We start from the raw sequence: 25,051 nt of genomic DNA, 5'->3' as shown, positions 1-25,051 counted from the left end.
ATATATCTATGTATTTGCAAGGAGCTTATTGTTCTATCTGTTCTAGAGAGTAAGAGATAAGAGTAAAGAACCCCACAAAGCACAAATCATTAATGTTCTGCAATTATCACGTGAACGCTATCTTTGTGTGTGTGTGTGTGTGTGTGTGTGTGTTTGGTGTCAGTTGAGGACTCTGGCCAAGCTGGGTTTTTTTTTTTTTTGGAAATCAAGGCCATGGTTTTGGTCTTTGAACTGTACTAGTTCTAGCTCTGTTCTGGTTAAGCGTAGCTCAAGCATACACTAAAAATGCACTGTTTTAAGTAAATAATAGTGTTGTATATCTAAAATTGTTTTTCTAAGAACCCTGCAGGAGCAGATTGAGACTTAATTGAGCCAAAAGGACACAGACATCTGCTTGCATAAAGGCTATTAATACAAAATGCTCTATTTAGGAAAAGAACATTACTATTTTAGATTTGTAAGCTGCAAAACATGAATACACACATCAAAATGAGCCAATTAGCAGTAATTATATTTGAGGAAAGAATTGTGTTTTTTTTATTAAAACGGCTAATGACCATTAAAAAAAAAACTTGTGATCATTAGAAATTCTGTTTTTACCACCACTATGTTCAATATATGATATATATTTTTAAATGATTTACAATATATTTTACTGTATTTATTTGACAGTAAAAACCAATTAAATATATTTAAAACCATTTAATGTGAAACAGTATTAAAATGTAAATGTTTTTCTATTTTGATTTTTTTTTCAAATATTTTATTTGTCACAAGAATATATATAAATATGCATATCTGACAGCAAACGTAAAGTCAAATAATTATCAATGTCTACTCAGTTATTTGAAATATTTATTTCAATGCAAACGTTTTCACTGCCTTTTCTAATCAAATCAATTCTTTTACTCAAATCTAATCAACTCTTGCTGAAAAAAAGTGTCAGTTTATTTTATTGTTTTAACAGTACTGTATATTTAAATCCATAGTCAGTCTAATGAAGTTTCCCTAATCAAACAAAAAGCACAACACCCACACACGTTCCATTTCTGTGTAAAATAGCTGCCAGTACAGAGAAATGATTATAATCAAACAGATTTGTTTGTCCCTAGAGAGCTGAATAGCGTCTCCTTCCCTTTTTAACCTCCTGCAAGCATCTTCCAACAAATTTAATTACTCCTTTGACATATAATTTCCCATGGCAGCAGCATGTAAAGTGGTTTCGCAGCGCATCACCTGTAAAACTCAAAGGTTTTGGCAAGTGAATCAAGTGGTGACCTCCTATCTCTTGTTTACCTGGTTGCCATGACCTGCTCTGAGAAGTGACCGTCAGTATCGACCTGGCTGTCTTTAATTTGTTTACCTCCTCTTTTTTTAAGCCAGAGACACAGACAGAGAAAGTAAGAAGGACACAGGAAGTCAGAGATACATCAGTGAGAGACAGAAAGCATCCAGCCTGTAATGGGACTCAAGTAAAACATCAGAGGAGTGAACATTTTGGTGAGGATGCTGGAAAGAATTCAGCAACCAATTTTTCAGCTTTTGTTTTTCTAGTAATGATATTCCATGTGTCTTTTACTCTAGCGTTTTGTAATCGAGCATTGTTTCTATTATTAGTGCTTTCAGTTGAGTTTCCTGTCCTGTTGGTTTCCTGTTTTATAGAAAAGCACACCTTTCAGTTGGGTTTATCCTTTCTTACACTGCAAATAATAATGCTTTTTGTCTTGTGTCTAGTCCAAATACCTAACAATTATCTAAAAAAATGATGTAAAAATACTGTTTTTGTGTTGTTTTGTCCCTTAAAAATAATCTGCCAATGAAGTGGGTAAATAAATCTTAATTTCGGGTTGAAATAAGATCATTTTAAAATCATTTTTGTTGTTTGACATAAAATCTCCCTCAATTTTGACATTATTTCTGTTTCAAAGTAAAACAAAACAATTTTTTTTACTTGTCTAGAAAATGCTTCCTGAATGCTCTTCCTTCCAAAAAAAAAAAAAAAAAAAAAAAAAAAAAGCAGCTTCAAGAAGTCAGAAATGTATTTCTTTGCAGTGTAAATGTAATGCATAAGACATTTGGGGAAAGAAGAACAATGAGGGGGAAAAGATGGGATAAAAGAAAGGCAAAAGAATCAAAATGAAAATGTGTTTAAAGAGGGAAAGACAGGAAGAAAGAGAAAGAAAAGCAGCCTCACGTATCTTAGAAAAACATCATACTTTGTCCTCTCAGCCCAAGGAGGACTGTAGGAGAGGAAGGTAGTTTTTTTTTAGGAGGAGTAGGCAGAGCAGCGAGAGAGTGAAGCGGAAGCGAAGCAGAACAAGGGGGAGAGAGTTTGAGAAAGACTGTGGGAGGTGGAAAAAAAGAAGCCTGAGCTTAAAAAAGACAGAAACAGTCTTTTGCTTATGAACAGATAGTACCCTAAGTCATGCTTCCTGCGTGTGTGTTTCCATGGTGATGTCTGGAGGGCAGACCAGCGGAGAGGCTGTTGGTGCCAGGCAGCGACGCAGGACCAGCCCGAGTCCTGAGAGAGAAGCCCTGGAGGAACCTTCCTCGCCACCTGCCGCCCACAAACTCTCACCCATGTACCCTAAGGAGGAGCACAGCGCGGGGGGCATCAGCTCCTCTGTCAACTACCTAGATGGAGCTTATGAGTACCCGAACCCCACACAGACCTTCGGCACCTCGTCGCCTGCAGAGCCTGCTTCAGTGGGATACTACCCGGCTCCCCCAGACCCCCACGAGGAACATCTACAGACGCTTGGCGGTGGATCAAGCAGCCCCCTCATGTTCGCACCCTCCAGCCCACAGCTGTCCCCGTATCTGAGCCATCACGGAGGACACCACACCACCCCTCATCAGGTGTCCTACTACCTGGATTCCTCGTCCAGCACCGTCTACAGGTCAGTGCAGCAGCAAATTTCAGCTCAGGCTTTAATTAAGTAAATGATGAATATGAAATTAGTTAAAACTATTAAATAAAGTTAGAAATATATAATATAATATATAAAAATATATGGCAACACTTTAAAATAATGGTCTTTGAGTTGATGTATTTACTAACATGAACATACAAATAACACTTTTATTTCGGGTAATAATTGATCTTTGTTAATGTTAGTTAATGTTATTTAAGTTAAAGAATGTTCATTTACTGTGCATTAACTAATGTTAATGTTATTAATGTATTAATGTTGAAATATGATTAATTAATGCTTTGCAAAATTATTCATACTTACAGTTTATTATTACAGAATTATCAGCCCCCTTGTTTATTTTTTCCCCCAGTTTCTGTTTAACAGAGAGAATATTTTTTTTCAACACATTTGTAAACATAATAATTTTGATAACTAATTTTAAATAACTGATTTATTTTATCTTTGCCATGATGACAGTAAATATATGACTGGATATTTTTCAAGACACTTCTGTACAGCTTATAGTGACATTTAAAGGCTTAACTAGGTTAATTAGGTGAAATAGGTAGGTTAGGGTAATTAATCAAGTTATTGTATAGGGATGGTTTGTTCTATAGACTACGGACAAAAATATAGCTTAAAGAGACTAATAATTTTGACCCTAAAATGATTTTTTTTAAAAATTAAAAACTGATTTTATTCTTGCTGAAATAAAACAAATAAAACTTTCTCCAGAAGAAAAAAAAAAATATCAGACATACTGTAAAAAAAGCCTTTCTTTGTTAAACATCATTTAGGAAATATTTAATAAAGAAAAAAATTCAAAGGGGGCTAATAATTCTGACTTCAACTGTAGTTGATGTTAGTAAATGCATTAACTAACAATAACTAATGGACCATCATTGTAAAGTGTTAGAAAATAAATATCATTTTTAGGAACTTTAATGATACTGTGGTTATTGTAATTGTGAAATCCAGGCTAAATTATAGTAAATATGACAGGGATCTTTTTACAATATATCATGTCATTCAAAAATATTTAAAAAATGAACCATAGGATCAATTCCCTAAGTTTAACTGCAGTAAATATGACAGGAAATTTATCATGTCATTAAAGTATTGCCATTTTTATGCTTATTTCTTTTTATTATTATTGCTTATAGTCCTGTATGTAATCATTTTAAATTCTTGCATTTATATCTTATACTTACTGTGTGCTTTTTATGATTTTATTTTATTTTATCATTCTTATGTAAAGTGCCTTGAATTGTTTATGAAATGTCCTATTTAAATAAAAAAATGTGCCTTGCTGGAAGGTTAAACTGTAGTAAATATGTCAGTAAAAGAAAACTATTTTAGTTTTTTAAGATTTAAAAAAGAATTTACTTTTTAAAATGATGAAAAGATTATAAATTTACATTAGCATTTTATGTTTATGGCCCTTTTCATGATGAAATTCAAGCTTAATTAAAGTAAATCTGCGTTAAAGTAAACAGCATTAGATGATTGTGGTAAATATAAAACACAATTACTTTTATGAACATTGAAAATGATTCAAAATTACTCTTAGAATTCATTTATATGGTAAAATCCAGCTTAAACTATAGTAAATATGATAGGAAACAACCTATATTAGATGTTTTTAAGGTTATAACACCGATATGAAATTTTGCCAGGTGGTCAGTAAATCAAATGAGGTGATTTTGACCTGATTTATGATTCATTGAGGCATAATGTTTGCTTTAGCACTCCAATCTTGCTTGGATGCCTGCCTTCCGAGGCTCATTTTTCCAAACAACACCTTGCATAAATGAAACCCGGTGAAAGTCTGCTACATTTGATACCTTTTTACAATTTTGTTATTTAAATGTCTGATTTAATAATAATAATTATTATTATAATAATTTGACACTTTCAAAGTTGAACTGTATGGTAAAACCAACATGTTGATCTACTTCCCCGGAAAACATTATTAGGGAGCATTTATGGAATATGTGGAATAAATGATCATGAGAATTAATTGTCTAAAAGTATCACATAATTTGATATTGTGGTTATTTCATCTAGATATGTACAGATCTCAGCATATATGAGTCCACCCCTCAACAATCTCTCTATTCAATTCATATTTTTAATAGGAAGCTTTACAATTTTATATTTGTGCATATATATATATATATATATATATATATATATATATATATATATATATATATATATATACATTAGATTAGTCAGTACTGAAGCCAAATCTGGAGCTTATCTAACAAAATAACTTACGAAGATGCTCCAAAAACTAGTACAGCTAAATGTATATGCTATAGAAAAATAATAAATACAAATTTTTAAAAAGAAGAAAAATTAAGAGAAGCAAAAAAATGCTTCTCTTAATTTTTCTTTTTTTTTAAATTTGTATTTTTGTACAAAGTTTTGTATAATTTGTAAAAATGTAGTTGAAATTTTTTAGGTTATAATTTAAATATTATTTTAATAAATATATCTGTTTAATAAATCTGTTTTGTTCCAAATGCACCAAAATACATTGATTATATCCACTGAGAAATGGATGAAAATATTAATTTTCAAAATGTGGTGTACTTATTTATGCTTAGCACATAAACTAACAAAAAATATAAATGCGTCTCTATGTGGATGTGTGTTTGATGTTCTGCAGAACATTACACTTTATTTTACTTGTTGTTAGTTTATGCTTTATGTTTGTGCTGTTAAATATTAGTGCTCTTGATTAGAGTAGATCTTGATTTCTCGGAAAAGAGGTTAGGACAGTAAACACTTGAGTGCAACATGGGGACTGAAGTACACCAGTCTTTGAAAGAAGCGTAAAGCCTCTCATCAAACTCTGTCTTTAGACCTTGAGAAAAGTACAATTAGTTCTGTCTGAACACAACGGAGAACATTTTTCACGTTCAGACGAACTGAGTGAGATCAAGGGACAGCAAATATTGAAGACAGCATTATAACCAAAGCATGTTGTCTGAATAAAACTAGTCTTCTTTTTTAAAGGCAAGACTGCTTGGAAACGTCATTTGTCATTTGGTGACACTTTAGAACATTTCTGAGATCATGCAATCAATCTGCTGGACATCAGAATTAAGACATAATAAATATTTACAAACACTGGAACAAAGGGTCAAAAGGAAATGGAGATAGTCACACTTGCCCCCTGTTTGCAGTCACGTACATATTCTCAATGCACGCTGCCAATTTTACTTTTGAAAACTCTTCTGATTTTCTAGAACTGAATTGTCCATATACTCTAGGGTGTATGCTTCCATAATGGTTATCAGATGACCCCTTTTCACTATATTTTGTGCATGCTTATTTCCTATTTTTTACATTCAAAATCTAGTTTAACCCTGTTAAATGTGATCTTTATTTTAGAATTTACTTTTTAAAAGGATGAAAATGATTACAAGTTAACATTAGCATTTTATGTTTATGGCCCTTTTCGTGATGAAATTTAAACTTAATTAAAATAAATAACACATTATCAAATGACCCCTTTTCACAATTTTTTTTATTCATTCATTCATTTTCTTGTCAGCTTAGTCCCTTTATTAATCCGGGGTTGCCACAGCGGAATGAACCGCCAACTTGTCCAGCATGTTTTTACGCAGCGGATACCCTTCCAGCCGCAACCCATCTTTGGGAAACATCCACACACACTCATATACTATGGACAATGTAGCCAACCCAATTCACCTGTACTGCATGTCTTTGGACTGTGGGGGAAACCAGAGCACCCGGAGGAAACCCATGCGAACGCTGTTACTATTTTTTGCGCATGCTTATTTCCTCTTATTTATAACCTGATTTACAATTATAATCTAGTTTGAGATGTGAGAGATGACTAGGAGGAGTGCTAAAATAAAACGCCACCCTCCTCATGTTCATATAGACTTTAAATACTATTGCTTTAATAATTATTTATATGAAGTGTAACATCTAGTGTATTGACTGTTCACCTCTGTTTTTGTGCAGGTCCAGTGTGGTGTCCTCTCAGCAGGCAGCCGTGGGCCTGTGTGAGGAGCTGTGCAGTGCCACTGACAGGCAGGAGTTGTACACTGGATCCAGAGCGGCTGGAGGCTTTGATTCAGGGAAAGAGACTCGCTTCTGTGCGGTGTGCAGTGACTACGCCTCTGGATATCATTACGGAGTCTGGTCGTGTGAGGGATGCAAAGCTTTCTTCAAGAGAAGCATTCAAGGTGACCAGCCTGTTTTACATGCAGTCTTGTTGTTCTGAATATCAGCAGGGATGTGACGCGGCTGCAAATAAAAAACAAAAACAAATCACAGCTTTGTTAATACACTGTAAAACCCAACAGTCAACTTTATCAAATGAAATGACTGTAGCTGACTTAAAACATACTGAAAGGTAATTCTACGCATTTGAAAAGAGTTTTGAACTCAGTGTTGAAAGTAATGAGTTAAATAAATACTTCATTTCTTTAACTTAAATGGAGGAAGGATTAGCTTTGAAACTTAAATTGTTTGTTGGAATCGGTTTACGCAAACTTCTGCAAATGTTACCTTAACTTTTTGGGTTTGACAGTTTATTCACAACAATAGATTGCACGTTTCATCTTGCTCATACAATACAAATCAAAAGTAGATATCATGAATTTTACATTGGTGGTGGGGGTTTTGTTTTAAAAAGTATTTTATTTGTATGCTTAAAAAAAAAAAACTAAATATTTACATTAAACATAAATCAAACCCCATAAACAGCCAATATTGGTATAACCATGTAAGAAAACATCACCTAAATTTTTCCATGACTATGACCAAAATACCTAAACATAGGACATTTTTCAAAAGTTAAACCTGAGTTTTGTGTTTTTGTAACTCTGTCTAATTACACTGCAAAATGCTGCCAAGACACAAGACTGGATGATGCTATGATTTGCTATTGCATGTACACAGAAAAAAGTCAAAACGGCAATTCATCGATGGATTTGCTATTGCATGTTCACATAAAAACAATGCAGTGAAATGAAATGCAAAAATTTGTGCTGTTTGAATCACCTCTTTGTGCTGTTAGAGTGCTGCTCAGCTAATCAAAATCAAGGACCAACACTTACACAATGTCTTGCATCTAAATATGCATGCTTTTCTATTATATATATATATGTGTGTGTGTGTGTGTGTGTGTGTGTGTGTGTGTGTGTGTGTGTGTGTGTGTGTGTGTGTGTGTGTAGCAGGTAACAGTGCAAACTGAGTAAATTGTCTGATATCACAGTAATCTTTAAACAGTTATTAAACTTTTATGTTTCCTATATATGTTGTTTTATGTTATGCTCCTCTCATGTTTCCATGGTGTCCACAGGGTCCAATAAAGTTATGTCTTAAATTTCAAAAACTAATCTCAGGCCCTTAAATATTGTCTGGTAGGTCTTAAATCATTTTAAATGGGTCTTAATTTACTTTGTTTGTGTAAAGCTACCCAGTCAATTCAACACATATCCTATGGTGCCTGGGCCCTACTGAAATTGCTCTGGTTATTGTAATTAATATTATAACAGCTTGTTGTGCATACATTTAGTTTATTAAAGGTTTTTTTTTCAAAGCGTTTTTTTTTTTTTTTTGTATGTTTACAACTAGGGTCTGCTTGTTTTGAAACATTTTTTTAAAATATGTGGCTAAGAAATAACTAATTAGAATTAGAATTTTGATCAGGCAAGTAAAAACAAAAATTTTATCTGTGCCATTTTTAAAAATCCTTAGCGTTTAGCCCTATACAAGTCTACAATTTCATTCTTGATTTATTATTTTTGTACTTTTTTTCAACAAAGAAATTTTAACATAATTTTATGGATTTTGTTTGGCAGCCATAGCTGCCAGTCATTTGACTTTTTTTTATTTATCTTTTTTTTTTTTTTTTTACAATTTTCATTTTAAAAGTGCAACTAATTACAATATATTACTTTAATTTTACATTCTTTTATATGAAAAAAAAAACGGGAAAAAACACTGTAAATAATACTGCGATTTTACTGTATAAAAACAGTCAAATTGCTGTAATTTGTCATTAATTATATTATACATAAAATAACAGTCAGGCTGTTAATTAACAGATATTGTTTGTAATTTTTACGGAGTTTTGAATATAATTTAAAATAACATTAAAATTCTCTATAAATAATACAGTACTTTCCCTGTATAAAAAAACACTAAAATGTCAGTAATTTTAATGATAAAGTACCTAAAATAAAGTAGAGAGATTGTTTGTCATTTTACTGACTTTGAATATAATTTTAAATGACAAAAAACTACTGTAAAAAAATTGAGATATTTTCTGTAAAATTATAATTTTTTTTCTTACAGTGTACATCATTTTGTAGGTGCATCTCCCTCCCCCCTGGACTCATTTAATGACCTAATGGCCGCAATTATAAAATAATTTCTAGTTTTATTTGTCTTGCAAATAGGAACTCTAAAACGATGTCCTGATGGCAGCAGCTGAAACACAGAGTACAATGGGTGATCCAGGGTGCATAGGATACCCTGCGCTCTCTTTACAACACAATTATGGTAAATTACCATTGAACCAGTTTGGTTAAAACCGAAGATCTTGCCTGCCACCTTTACCACCAGGCTACTCAACCTGTTCTTATTTGACACACTCAGATTACCGTACTGTTAGATTTTAATTAAAGATTACCAGATCAAACCTTTTTTTGTGGATTAATTGGTCGACAAACAATGTGCACTAGCATAATAAGCTGAGTAGATTCTGATTTCATGTGGACTAGAAACACATTTGCTCAATAAAAGTCTCTTGCATTTATGGATTGAATTCCAGTATTTAGGCTTTACATCCCCATAACTAGCTTCACCCAATTCAAAACTACAACTTCTCTGCTATCTAATGGCCATGTAAAGCAACCAATCACAGTTAGTTTCATTCAGTGCCATTTTTCGAGGGATGGAAAATAAAGTAGTAATACTATAATTTTCAAGTCAAGCCTTTGTGCTTCCAAATGTGAATGTGTGAATGTGTCCAGTAGGTAATCATCCTCACACGCTCCCTACTATCCTCCCTTTAAAAGCTGCTAGAATGAGGTGAAAATCAAAATCTCATGTGCGCTACATCTGGGACATACACAATGACAGAACACAGCTGTCTCTGTCTGCACCTTATTAGCAGTAGTGTATTGTGCATCAAGGGTGCGGGTCTGGGTGGGTTTGGTGAGATGTTTTGAGCTGGACTCTGACACACAGGCTCCTGATGAGCTCTCTGCTGGAGCAGGGAACAGCTGCCGACTCTAACTGCAGTTCGGGTGAGGAAAACTGGGGAAAATGACTGTAAGTGTATGTCTGATAAATGGGTTTCAGAGCACACTGGGTGAGGAAAATTACAGTGAGCATAAGGCAGAACAGAGCTTCCTTTCAACTTTATAGAGGGAAGAAAAGAGCACAAGGCTGAGAAGAAGAAAAGCAAGATAATGAAGCATACATATGTTTTAAATTGCAGCAATATGAATTTGGTTTAGTTAAAATATTTTTGACAGTTCACTGTAACAATATCTGTTAATTAACCGTATTGTGTGATTCACAAGTGTTTTTGGTTTATGGTTGCGAATTTTATTATGGGACCTTGATCTAAAGTTGCAAGTTCAACTCTACAGTTTAACTACGTGACTTATATCGACATTTCAGTAGTTTGAAATAATATAATGTATAAGAAATCTGTCCAGAGAATACGGGCAGTTTATTACAAGGTTTTTGTTGCGTAATATACAATACCAACCCAAACAATACATCACTTTAAACTATTACAAATGTTAATTAAAGTCACTCACTCAGCTTTTCAAGGTGAAAAATTATTGGAAGATTAAGATGACATAAAGCAATTCAAAAGCATAAATAAACTCAGAAAAATGAAAAATTGAAACAGAAATCACAATACGGAAAACTGCCAATTTATGTATTTTATATATATATATGGCCACTCCAAAACATTCACTCTGTTGTACTTAAAGCACATTTTAGCTAATTTGGCAGTATGCTTAGGGTCATGGTTTGTTTGGAAGACCCATTTGTGGCCAAGTTTTAATTTCCTGGCTGATGTCTTGATATGTTGCTTCAGTATTTCTACATAATGCTCTTTCTTTATGATGCCATCTTTGCTGTGAAGTGGACCAGTCCCTCCTGCAGCAAAACAGCCCCACAACAAGATGCTGCCACCCCCATACTTCACAGTTGGGATGGTGTTCCTAGGCTTGTAAGCTTTCCCCTTTTTCCTCCAAATGTAACACTGGTCATTATGGCCAAACAGTTCAATATTAGTTCCATTAGACAGCAGGACATGTCTCCAAAAATTATTCTTTTTCCCAGTGTAATTTAGCAAATTGTAATTTGTTGATTCTGGCTAGTTAATTTTCCTATGTTCCTATGTTTTCCTAAAATACTATTCTACAGTTGTGCCTCCAGTTAACTCAAATATTGGCATTTAGCCAAGCAGAAACTTCCAAAACCTTGACAACATCATCTGAGCTTTGTCAGAGGCATACTAATCTTATTGTATGTAAACTTGACTTTCAAGAGAAGTTCTCTCTCATTATTCTGCTATTAAGCATAACAGAGACAAATTTGATAATACAAACTTACCTAAAAGAGAAAAAGTTTAGTCACACAATAACAACTGACTTTTTAAAATGGTTATGTGTCTTTTTATACAGTGTATGTAAACATCAACTGTGTAATATATATATGTATACATATCTATATCAATGTATGTATTACATATCTATATCAACAAATAAATTATTGTTTATTTCAACTGTATTTGATATTTTACAGTGCAATTATTTAGATAACAATGTAATAATTTGCTCAACAGGAATCCTTGTAGTAAAATATTTAAACAGGTGTAATATTAGTTTATTTTTCATAAAAATGGTAGCGAATACTGTATTTGGCTGGCACCTGTCATTGCAGATGTTACCTTCAAATGATATTTAACAATTGTATATGCACTACACAAATTTAAAATTTGTTCTTTTCAATTGTTAATCAACCTCAGTCCTGATCAAAATCACTAAATGTTTTTAAAAATTACAGGATTTTAACTCTTTAATTGCCAAGTTCACAAATGATGTCACTGATTTGGTGAAAAACACACACAAAATGATGTAAAAAGTCATTGTGGATTGGATTTTTCTTTTTTCCTTTTACCACAGACTTGGACATCTGAACAATTAGCAACAACACTGGCTTTGTTGAATTGTTAGATTGAAATGTTTTCTCTCTAATTTACTGTTGGTGGCTGTTTTTGCCCCACGGACTTCCATTATAACTACATTTGATGGTGTATAAATATACTCTTTGTTTACTCCATGTAGTTCTGAGAGCTGAGAGGCATATTTTGATTTTCTCAGACACATCAAGGTAAATGCGCAAAGGTCACTCTCACACACTCACTGACCCACATGCACACACTTTAATTTGCTGTTATACTCCTTATTAAATCCAGAAACTAAGCTTTTTTTGCACAGGCCTATCTGAAGAATTTGGTGCCAACTATTGATCAACAGTACAAATGACTAATTTGACCTCTTTTCAAATCAAAAATGCATAATATGGTGTCATGGCTTTTCAATTAAAACATGTGGTTATAATACAAGTCAATGGGGGAAAAACAGCCAGCAACAAAAAATTAGGAAGAAAAAAAATGAAAATCACCCAAAACAATTAATCAAAGGCAATTTTGTTTCACATGTTTTATTTCACAGTTAATTTTTTATAGAATTTTTTTCTTTTCACCAAATCATTGACATTGCTTATACATTTGGCTATTAAAGAGTTAAAATCCTGTAATTTTTCTAACCAATTTAGTAGTTTTGATCAGAACTGAGGTTGATTAACAGATTTATGCAAAATAAAAGAAAAAAAAATATTTATCTGATGCATTTTTACAGGAGTCTAATTTAGTGGATGTGTTCATCTCGAACATAACAAAAGGGTAGTAAATTTGCACAGAGGCTATTGTTGAGGTTTTTGTTTTTTATTTAAAGCATTTTCTCAAAATATGTGTCAAAATAAGATTCGTCACCAGAAATCATTTTGCTAGCTGAAAAAGTTGTGGCCAAATGAATACTAAAAATCAGCCCAGAGTAGATGAAAACATCCCCAACAGTACACAAGGATTAATATGAGACACTGTTAAATAACTTACAAAACCAAACTTAATTTCTACAACGTATAATAAACGCAACGTTTTAGTGGTGACACTAGTGCACATTATCTAGGAGAATTAAAAATGTAAAGAATGGCCATACTCTAATGTGTACTCTGAGTGGTGCCATTTTATAGTCTGCATTACCTCCATGGTTTGAACTTCGTGAAAAATAAATAAAATAGGATGCTAGACTCTCGGGAAGTAATCTTTTTTATATGCTGTAAACACATTTAATATTAATTAGTATTATTATGTGTACTAAATTGTACTGACTTTGTGTTAAATGTGAATGAAGTGTAATATCTTCCTCTTGTTCATTTTTTAGAGGTGCTGTTTTATGCATTAGTGATTCAGGGAGTACCCTGAGATTTTCTAACGAACATTGTGAATTGCTTTTTACAGTTCCAAGGTCGACTTCACAGCCACCCAAACTGGCTTACTGCCACAATAACCTTCTTCACATACACTTTTTCATATGAATGTTTAGGATTCTCTGTTGCAGATTCTCTTATTATACCTCATTATTGAAGTGGTTTTATACAGCGGTTTAGCAGTCAGTGTGTTTGTGTCGGTCTGTGACATTTCTGGCTGCGACGCACTCATCTAATTTAAAATTTCATTTGGAGAGCGGGAACAGCGTGTACCTGCTCTCAGCTCCTAATCAGATCCAAAGCTGTTGATGCGCTGCACTGCACTCTTTGTTGCTTGTGACGGAACAGTATTTACATTTTGCTAATACAAAGTTTCTGAAGGAAAACCTCTCTGAAAGCTGAGCTGAAGAAAGATCTGGCATGAGTTTCTACTTGTGCATTTTATTGTTTGAGCATGATTGCTTAAGAATGATGAAAAACAAGCACTGCTTTATTTCTCCACCTTTAGGTCACAATGACTATGTTTGTCCAGCGACCAACCAGTGCACTATTGACAGAAACCGTCGAAAGAGCTGCCAAGCATGCAGACTGCGCAAGTGTTATGAAGTAGGCATGATGAAAGGAGGTACATTTTATATATATATATATTACTATTTTTTTCTTTTCCTCTCCATCTATATGTAAATATCATCTGTCATTTGATCATGATTTAAAGCAGCCTCTGTAGAGTTTCTCCCAGTGTCAAGAATTGAGCAAAATTCGAAATTAAAAGGGATCTTCTCCAAAATTATTCATCCTCGTGCTTGACTGTATATATTATATTTACATAAATATGATTAGACATATACACAAAGTAACTTATAGAAGTGAGTACAGCCCTCACATTTTTGTAAAAATTATATATATTTTCATGTGACAGCATTGTAAAATCCCACTTTACTACAATGTAAAGTACTGAGTACTCAGCTTGTATAACTGAGTAAATCAGCTGTCCCCTCAAAATAGCTCAACACACAGCTATTCAAATTTGAGCTTACATTGTAGCTGTGTAATTCTTCTCAGTGCTGTTACATGAAAAAAATATATTGAAATATTTGCAAAAAACTATTTACAAAAATGTGAGAGAAGATACTGTTTTGCATGTGTTTGTGTGTATATAAATATGTATTTATGTATGTTATGCATCATTCTATTTGCAGATTCCATTAGTAGAAATTTAGCTGCTAATAGCCTACATTATATACATACATATATATATATATATATATATATATATATATATATATATATATATATATATATATATATATATATATATATATATATATATAATTACTGGCCATTTTATTAGGTACACCTTACTACCTTCTTTAAATTCAGACCTGCCTTAATCTTTCGTGGCATATATTCGACAAGGTACTGGAAACATTCCTCAGAGATTTTGGTCCATATTGACATGATAGCATCATGCAGTTGCTGCACATCCATAATGCGAATCCATTCCACCACATCCCAAAGGTGCTCATCAGAAGATGGGTCCTTCAATAAGTACAACAATACTCAGATTGTGGCGTTGAAACAATGCTCAGTTGGAACTAATGGGTCCAAAGTGAGCCAAGAAAATATCCCCCACACCATTACACCACCACCAGCCTAAACCATTGATTCAAGGCAAGATGAATCCATGCTTTCATGTTGTTGACGCCAAATTCTGACCCTACAATCCGATTGTCACAGCAGAAATCAAGACTCATCAGATCAGGCAACGTTTTTGAATCTTCTATTGTCTAATTTTGGTTAGTCTGTGCAAACTTTAGCCTCAGTTTCCTGCTCTTAGCTGACAGATTGGACGTGTTGTGCGTTCAGAGATGCTCTTCTGTATACCTTAGTTCAGTTGTAACGAGTGGTTATTTGAGTTACTGTTGTCTTACTATAAGCTGGAACCAGTCTGGCCATTTTCCTCTGACCTCTGGCATCAACAAGGCATTTGCACCCACAAACTGCTGCTCACTGGAAATTTTCTCTTTTTCTGACCATTACCTTTAAACCCTTGAGATGGTTGTGCATGAAAGTCCCAGTAGATCAGCAGTTTCTGAAATTCTCAGACCAACAACCATGCCACTTTTAAAGTTACTTAAATCATCATTCTTCCCCATTCTGATGCTCAGTTTGAACTGCAGCAGTTCGTCTTGACCATGTCAACATACCTAAATGCATTGAGTTTCTGCAATGTGATTGGCTGATTAGAAATTTGTGTTAAAGAGCAGTTGGACAGGGGTACATAATAAATTGGCCAGTGAGCATATATGCATGTATGTATGTATATATATATAAAGGTAAATAAAATATTTTTGATTGATTTTATTCCACTTTATTACATTTTGACTGACAAGTTTTTCACACAGTCAGCACAATATATTTGACCCTCTACAGTTTGAAAATTGAGTGTTATAGTGCAGCTGACTTGTGTTGAAGGTATTCGTAAAGATCGCGGCGGGCGTTCTGTCAGGCGTGAGAGAAGAAGAAGCAGTAATGAAGATCGAGACAAGAGCACCAGTGATCAGTGCAGCCGTGCTGGCGTGAGGACGACTGGCCCACAGGACAAGAGGAAGAAGCGCAGTGGTGGGGTGGTCAGCACTTTATGCATGTCGCCTGACCAGGTGCTGCTGCTGCTGCTGGGGGCTGAGCCACCCGCTGTCTGCTCACGACAGAAACACAGCCGGCCCTACACCGAGATCACCATGATGTCCCTGCTCACCAACATGGCTGACAAAGAACTCGTCCACATGATCGCCTGGGCCAAGAAAGTGCCAGGTAAAGTCCTTTCAGAGATCAATTAAAGTTAAAGGGATAGTTCACCCAAAACTGGAAATTTACTCACTATTTATTCATCCAAGGGTGTTTCCAGTTTCATTCTTCAGTTGAAGACAAAAAAGATATTTTAACCATCAACTTCCATAGTAGGAAAAAACATTCACTATGGCATTCAATGGTTGGAGGTTTAAAACATTTTTCAAAATATCTTCTTTTGTGTTCAACAGATGAAATAAACTCATAAAGGTTTGAAACAAGTAAAGAGTGAGTAAATGATGACGGAATTATCATTTTTAGGTGAACCATCCTTTTAATTGTAAGAACAGCATCAAAGGAAGGGTCTTTCAATATAAAATAATTCACGATTTTGCTTGTTTTTGTGCTGCTGTTTAAGCATAAACAAAAACCTTCAAAAGAAAGACAGAGCGACATTTTATTGGACAGAATTCGATTTTTAAGGCCAACAACAAATGGATGGTAGTGACTACAGCTATCTTTTTGCTAGGTTTGTGACATCACCAACCGTAAAATTTACATTACGCCCCCCCTAGACATCATCTTTCCTTTAATGTGCACTTAATGCTTAATGTGACGAATTAGAACACGCTGTGTCAATTGACCAATCAGAGCACATTATATATTTCTGATGGGGGGACAGGCCAAAAGATCAGTTTTAGGAGAACCGAAACAGCAGAATAAGAGTCAAATATATTAAATATTATCTTTGTTTGATTGTTTGTTTATTTTAATTGGAACAGTTTACCCAGTAAACATTGTCAACTCTTCAGGGATAGACGATTGATCAGCCCTTTAACTGCAACCACATCAAGTAACAGTCTTTTCAATCTGACGAAGGCACATCTAGGAAAGTGTCCTGGTGACAGCCTTGCCAGTTTATGTAACCCTGGCAGCAGGTTTGACAGCACAGGTGGCAGAGATTCAAATGACAAGGTCACAGACGCAAAGATAAAGAACATGACTGTTATTACAGTGATCTGTGCTGCAGCCTCCAGCTGAGCTCTGAACACAGATAAAGAGCTGCTGAGACTTTAAGGGAGTCATTATATTTCATGTTCAGTAGTCCTCATTACCCCTTTAACACACCTCAGAATAGTAAACAATTTGTCTCATCAGATTCAGTGGATGAAGTCCAATTCCATATTTTAGAATTATTTTCTGGTAGGTAAATATTTCTATTACTATTATTAGCACTATATATAAAATATAATACTGTTTTCTCGACACTAAACTGATTAGTTGTGTTTTCTTTGTATTTATGGATTACATTGATTATTGACATCTGGGGGAAAAAGTAAAGTCAACAGCACACTTAGAAACATGTTTTCTGAGGGAAATGCTGACATGTTTAATACTCTTTTATCCACTGTATATCTGTATAGATATTTTCAACTTCTTTTTGTTTCTAAAAATAATTTTGAATTCATTGGAGCACTGTAAAGCTTCTATATATTGTTGTGAGAAAACATGTCAAGATTCTCTGATAAATAAAAATAATTCTCTGAGGACAAAATATTTGTAAGATTAAAAAAAAATTGGATGCATTGTAAAAGAAAGTCTGACTAACCCTAGAGTTGTGAACATTCCTGTCTCACCAGGATTCCAGGATCTGTCTCTGCATGACCAGGTTCAGTTGTTGGAGAGCTCTTGGCTGGAGGTGTTGATGATTGGCCTCATATGGAGGTCCATTCATTCCCCTGGAAAACTCATCTTTGCTCAAGATCTCATCCTGGATAGGTACTGGATAATCCGAACCTCTACATGTAGGCCACTGTTAACATAGTAACAACAACAAAAGCAGTCAATGTAGAATATGTATTCCCACATTTCTGAAAACATAATTACCTAGTCCAGGAGTGTCAAACTCAATTCCTGGAGGGCTGCAGCCCTGCACAGTTCAGTTCCACCCCTGCTTCAACACACTTAAGCCACGGTCACACTGGACTTTTCTCCCCATAGACTTCCATTCATACACACATGAAGCGATCAGACCAAAAACACAAGCTCCTTCGCAGTTCACTTCGTTGAAAAATTCAAGCTTAGTGAACTCTGACCTGCGAAATTGCATCATGTGATTGCGTAAGACCAATCAAAAACCAAAACATGACCTCTCTAGACAGAAATTTAAAACATTGACCAATTGCTCGCGTTTTAATGTCTAACCATCTTGTTTAATACCGTCCCTTTTTGCAGCGATGCACGACAGAATTTCGCACACACAAACTAAGGTGACCGCTTGGAGGTTTCAAACAAGCCTAAAGAACTTAATTAGATTGATCAGGTGTGTTTAATTAGGGTTCGAACTAAACTGTGCAACCCTCCAGGAACTTAGACTATAGTAAAAATAAAACACAAATCCAATATAATGACACACTTCCAATCTCAGCATCATTTTTATTTATCTTTTTATAAATAAGTGTGAAAACAAAGGCTTTGAAAACACATTAAGTTGTTTTGATTAAACTGAGCGGTTTGACTGTTAAAAATAATAGAAAGGCACAAACATGTGACAACTGAAACCTGAGGGACGCCAATTATACTTCAACGAAACCCTGAGCTTTATTTTATTATCAGGCAGTCTTACTTCATACTGATGCTGTCAGTCTGATTGTGAGATTTTGAGATGTCATATTGACCCGATGCATTCCCTCTTATTTTTTGCCCCAATTTATTAAAGAACATTAAGTTGCATGCGGTTTTCTCCCCCGCAGAAGGCTGCGCATTACAAAACGAGATTGAAATATTGTGAAGCGAAAACTAGATTGTTAAAAAGGATGTGAACTGTTTACCCAAGAGCCTAGTGCTCCTCTTCAGAAGACCATGTCACAAAGTAGCATGTAATTAAAAAGGACCCAATTGGGAACAGGATCTTTAAAGGGTTTCCGAAAAACATCGCCATGATCACTGACTAAGGGAATATGAATTTAATCAAAACCAGCATCCGTATAAAGTAGCACTGTGAGCTTCAATGTTGAACAGAGCATCCCAGAGGATGAAGGAGAAAGATAAAACTGTTTGGTGAGAGAGACTGCTAAGAAAGAACAGATAGGATATAGAAGTCTTATCATTTATAAATGCCATAAGGGCCTAGATTTGAAAAGGTAAACAGTAAATATCATGTATGATGCTTACAGCTTCACCAGAGGAGGAAAGATAAAAAGTGGGCTATTTTAAGGCACACGGTAGATAAAAAAAAACATCACCTAAGCTCAAAGTATCCTTTGACTTTGTACTGTAGTATTCATGCGTGCTTAGATGAACACAGGCTCACTGTCTGCACTTTTTCTCTCTTAAAGTTATAAGCAATGAACTGTCTAAATACTACTTGAACTAGAGTCTGGGGTATATCATAATCCCTTCACATATGAATTTGTTAATTTTGGCATATATTGTAATGTTCAGTAAAATGTTGTTGTTGTTGTTCTGTCTCCTGTTTCTGTTCCAATCTTAAAAAAAGGTTTAATGTTGACCATGTGGACAAATCAATTGTGCACAAACAACGAAAAACATTTGAACAAGCTTTGTTTAAATTATACATGCATAAATAATGATCTAGGATGTAAGCATAGGTTATTTAGTATACAATACTTACTCTAATGTAAGGGTTAAAACTTTGGGATTTGCATGAATATTCTAGTCTTCCTCTTTCCAGGAGTGAAGGAGAATGTGTTGAGGGCATGGCTGAGATTTTCGACATGCTCTTGGCAACTGTGGCTCGATTTCGGAGTCTCAAGCTCAAGCTGGAGGAATTTGTGTGTCTCAAAGCCATCATACTCATCAATTCTGGTGAGTCTGGGACAGTGACATTGTAGAAAGTACATTTACTCATTTAGCAGAAGCCTTTATCCAGGAAAAAAGAAGCACTTCAAATCAAGAGTAGCGGTAGAAAAATGCTTGATAAGTCTAAGTCACTAAATATACAAGTCTAATTAATTATTTATTAAGTATTTAGGAAAAGAACAAAGCATTAACTTATATCATTTAATTACACTGTGTACAAGAACGGGGATTTCCAATGCTGGTCCAGGGAACCCACAACTCTACACATTTTAACTTTGGCTGAGTGTATCAGATAACTGACAGCATTTTTCATATAGGGATGAGCCCTTACAAATGGAACACGGTGTGCAATACCAAACAAATTCCCTGTACAAAGGATCCGGGGGGCCCAAAGTGTCCATTAGTTGTACCTTTCAAAGTCCTTACTTCTAAAGGGGCTTTTTAAAGTGGCCAGTTTTGAGTACTTTGGTTTGGAACGACAATATGCTTGTCAGTTTCACTCTGAAGTGCCCCTCTGAAGGTGACACATCCCATTTGGAAAACAACAAAAGCAAGGCCGGCGAATGCATATAGGCTAAACTAGGCCATCTAAGGCAGCAACACATTCAGGGCGGCAAGATGGAGAGAGATTATTAAATGATTCATATTATAAGTATTACTGCTCATTCATCTGGAATTATTACGCTCATAGCAATTACTTATTTTTCTATCACTGATCATACAAAATGTGTTTTGTAGAAAATTGCCTTTTAAAACTTGTTTTGTACTGCCACTGAGCATTTTGTCTATTCAAGGGTCAGAAATGAATAAGGTGAAGTTGGTATCCTGATCATGAATTTCTTGCCCAGTTTAAATTATTCTTGTAATCTTTTCAAATATTTACACTGGCCACTTTAATAAGTACACCTTACTAGTACCGAGTTGGACCTCCATTTGCCTTCAGAACTGTCCTAATTTTTCATGACATTCATTCAACAAGGTACTAGAAATATTCCTCTGAGATTTTGGTCCATATTGACATGATAGCATCACGCAGTTTTGCAAATTTGTCAGCTGCACATCCATGATTCAAATTTCTAATCTTCTATTGTCTAATTTTGATAAGCCTGTGTGATTTATGTACTTATATATATTTATATATTCGGGTCAGTTTGACCAGCTAATTTTATGCTTTAGGACAGCTGAGAACAGGTATTTATCATGGCACTTGCTCTTTAAGCCTCTAACAGAGTTTACATTTGGCAGATGCAGAAATGATCCAAAGTGATTTCATGTGTGTTTATGGAGTACATTTTTAGTTTATGCATGAACATTTAAATGAATTTTAACATTGCTACCACCATGCTATAGTCATTTAAACATTAAAAAAAACACCTTTTCAGTCTTTTCAGACTCTTTTTTCACAGCTCTCAATAGTGTAAATTCTTGTAAAACAATCAAACTAAATCAACAGATTTCTATACAGTTCAAAACAGAATTATTAGCCCCCTGTTTATTTTTACCCAATTTCTGAACAGAATAGTTTTAACTTAATTCTAATAACTGATTTATTTTATCTTTGCCATGATGACAGTAAATAATATTTGACTAGATAATTTTCAAGACACTTCTATACAGCTTAAAGTGACATATAAAGGCTTAACTAGGTCAATTAAGTTAACTAGGCAGGTTAGAGTAATTAGGCAAGTTATTGTATATCGATGGTTTGTTCTGAGGACAGCCAAAAAAAAAAAAAAAAAAAAATAGCTTAAAGAGGCTAATAATTTTGACCTTAAAATGGTTTATAAAAAAACAAAAACTGCTTTTATTCTAGCCGAAATAAAACAAATAAGATTTTCTCCAAAAGAAAAAATATTATGAGACATACTGTGAAAATTTCCCAGCTCTGTTAAACATCATTTGAGAAAAATTTAAAAAGGAAAAATAAATCAACGTGGGGCTAATAATTCTAACTTTAATTGTACATATAAAATCTTTTTCAGAATCGGTGATAAATATTATTGTTAAAGCTTCACTTTTTGTGTTTTTTTTTCTCTTTGGTGATTTATCAGTCCATCAAGTGTCAGTCTCACGCACTACATAACAATTGTGCCAAAATGTGAACAAAATCAAAGGTTAATGTGTAGTGTTGTAATGGCTACCTTTTCTGTCTGGTCAGGTGCATTTTCATTCTGCTCCAGTCCAGTGGAGCCGCTGATGGACAACTTCATGGTGCAGTGCATGCTGGACAACATCACTGATGCCCTCATTTACTGCATCAGTAAATCAGGAGCGTCGCTGCAGCTGCAGTCCCGTCGCCAGGCCCAGCTCCTGCTGCTGCTCTCACACATCAGACACATGAGGTACATTGAGAGTCACACACACATAACTAAATTTACACTACTAACATCAGAAACCAGATAAAGGACCATTGAAAAATGTTCAGTAACATTTCAGATGTTTTCTTTCTTCTAATAAATACTGTATTCGACCATCATAATACAAATAATATAATATTAATAAGACAACAAAATGCACCAAATCAGCATACTGGAATTTATGATAGATCAATCGACACAGAACTAACCTAATTAACAAAAAAAAACATAATTTTTAGACAATAGAATATAAAATATTTGTTTTGTATTGCTTATATCCAAAGCAAGAGCAATGTTACTGAGAACAATAGAAATAATCAAACAAAATACCCCAGGGCTTTGAATAATTTTATACTTGACTGTATATAAATATATACAGAAATGTTATATAGTAAAAAGAGAATAGATAAAAGTGTTGGTATTACAATATATATATGTGTGTGTGTGTGTGTGTGTGTGTGTGTGTGTTAAAATTAAAAGGTAGAATAGATCAAGTAAATCCTTTATAATATTGTCTTTAATCCTGCCTTTATTATTACCTTCATTAAAAAAATCTACTAAAATGTATTTCATTACACATTATGATACACTATCCAATAACCCTTTATTAATCCATTAATAAATAATAAAAAACTATTACTTTTTTGGTTGGAAAAGGTTTACCCTTTAAATTGGACTTTCTTGTCTTCATAAAGAACAATTAAATGGCGATATTGTTGCTGAATTATTACAGCATACATTACAGTCACACACACTCTATATCTGCATTCTTTTTTGAAAGCAACAAAGGAATGGAGCACTTATACCGAATGAAATGTAAGAATCGAGTGCCGCTGTATGACCTGTTGCTGGAGATGCTGGACGCTCAGCGGTTCCAGTCTTCAGGGAAGGTGCAGCGAGTGTGGTCTCAGAGCGAGAAAAACCCTCCATCCACACCCACAACCAGCAGCAGCAGCAGCAACAACAGTCCAAGAGGAGGAGCTGCAGCCATTCAGTCCAACGGCGCCTGTCACAGCCATAGCCCTGACCCCTGACCTGTGCACTGCCACCATATACACATTATACACAATTTGAAGAGCAGAAATGAGGACTAGGACTTCAGTCTCTTCTTGTGCCTTACGAGAGTCTACTATTGAAACCGAGACATTCGAAAGAGAATTTGTTTATAGAAAAAAAAGTCTGTAAATAAGAATAAGCCTCCCAAACACTATATATTGAGGATCTATTTACGGTTGATTTCGCTCGGTTTTTGTGGAAGCTGATTACAGGAATTTGTTTTTCCCATACACTTGAGAGAAACAGAGAGAGATGCTAATTCATCTTTTATTCTTTTACAATTTGTGACCGTTTGACATCACAAACTCACTTAAAGCTCTCATACTGATCATATGGCAGTCAAAAAATACTGATTTAATTTTCAATAAATTAATATATTATAATAGTATATTAGTGTTAAAATAGTATTTTGTATTTTTAGAGTATTTTATTGTCATAAATAATGTTAATGCAATAGTAATTATCCATTTATGACCAGATATTACAAAGTTTTAAGAAACAGATCTGAAAATGAAATTTCCAACTTTTAAATGTTGAATGCAGAAATGAAAAAGTTCCACATCCACACAGTAGGCTACCAAAAAACAAGTAAATTAAGTTTAAACGCTGCTCTGATTTCCTCATCTACATTCTTTATAGTATAGCTTATGTTTGCATTGCAAAAAAAGAAAAAAAAAGAATGAATGAAGGGATAATTGTTTTTTTAACTACTCAAGTTCTTCTAGTTGATGCATGTGCCAACTTTTTCTTGCCAATCTTAAGCCAATTGTAATGTTTCGTTTTTAGTTCAATTTGGAATTTCCACAACTTTGGCAGAGATCGGGGGATCAGAGTGAGCGCTCCTACTTGGCCCCACCCTGATCAAGAAAGGCATAAATTAAAGCGCTCTGACTGAATTTTATGATTGGTCCAGTATTATTACTGACATGCTTAAATATTTTTTGTTTGTTTTTTGCTTTTACTTATTTTTATTGAATTCTTAATTTGTTAAAATATTAGCCTGTTTTGCTTTTCTTTCTTTTTTTTTTTTTAAAGATCCTGTTTACACACAATTCCCTAAACAGATTACGGACGTTGCTATTAAATGACAGTTTTTCATGTTAATAAGCTTTTTATCTAAAATAACATGAGCTCTGCGATATAAAGTGTGAACAGACAGAAAACAGCCCAGGAGAAAAGTTACTCTTAGAACAAACGGGGAAAAACCTGATTACTTGTAAAAGGGGCTTTATGTTAATGAAGTGAGTCTTTTCATTGCAATCAGGGATATATTATGGATCTAAATCCCTCTTCTATTTTAAACGTTGATATGTAATTTAATGGGGAAAAACTGCTCAGTGATCAGTGGTAACATTATAGCTGCATCTTATTTGTGCAAAAATGTTTACTTGTTGGTTAATATGAAATGATTTTTTTAATTGCTGTTCTTGTTACAGTGCTGTCTGTCATTGTTGATTTTATTGCTATCTTAACAGATTACTGCTTGAAAAGAAAGCCCAATTTCAACATTGTGAAGGTCTGAAATGAGTCTGTGGTCCA

At 34.3% G+C, this 25,051-nt stretch overlaps 1 protein-coding gene across 2 annotated transcripts; it reads left to right on the top strand.

Annotated features, from left to right (window-relative positions):
• The first annotated feature begins 1,424 nt into the window (after nt 1-1,424).
• On the top strand, nt 1,425-25,039 carry esr1 (estrogen receptor 1). Of its 2 annotated transcripts, NM_152959.1 has the most exon segments (9): nt 1,425-1,500; nt 2,470-2,900; nt 6,918-7,141; nt 13,996-14,112; nt 15,963-16,301; nt 17,918-18,056; nt 19,972-20,105; nt 22,258-22,441; nt 23,238-25,031. In NM_152959.1, coding segments are annotated over 8 exon segments (1,710 nt in total). In that variant the 5' UTR covers nt 1,425-1,500; nt 2,470-2,580; the 3' UTR covers nt 23,491-25,031.
• Nucleotides 25,040-25,051: the final 12 nt, after the last annotated feature.

Source organism: Danio rerio, chromosome 20 (genome assembly GCF_049306965.1).
Source record: "Danio rerio strain Tuebingen ecotype United States chromosome 20, GRCz12tu, whole genome shotgun sequence".
NCBI classification, from domain to species: Eukaryota; Metazoa; Chordata; class Actinopteri; order Cypriniformes; family Danionidae; genus Danio; species Danio rerio.
The sequence above is the reverse complement of the archived record's forward strand: the minus strand, read 5'-3'. Positions and strand labels throughout refer to the sequence as shown.

Bases quoted from the DNA above. Each gene is read 5' to 3' on its own strand.
- esr1 (XM_009299438.4), top strand. From the start codon at position 2,449: ATGGTGATGTCTGGAGGGCAGACCAGCGGAGAGGCTGTTGGTGCCAGG. The intron at 16,302-17,917 runs GTAAAGTCCTTT...CTGTCTCACCAG, and splicing joins CTGGGCCAAGAAAGTGCCAG to GATTCCAGGATCTGTCTCTG. The intron at 20,106-22,257 runs GTGAGTCTGGGA...CTGTCTGGTCAG, and splicing joins CATCATACTCATCAATTCTG to GTGCATTTTCATTCTGCTCC.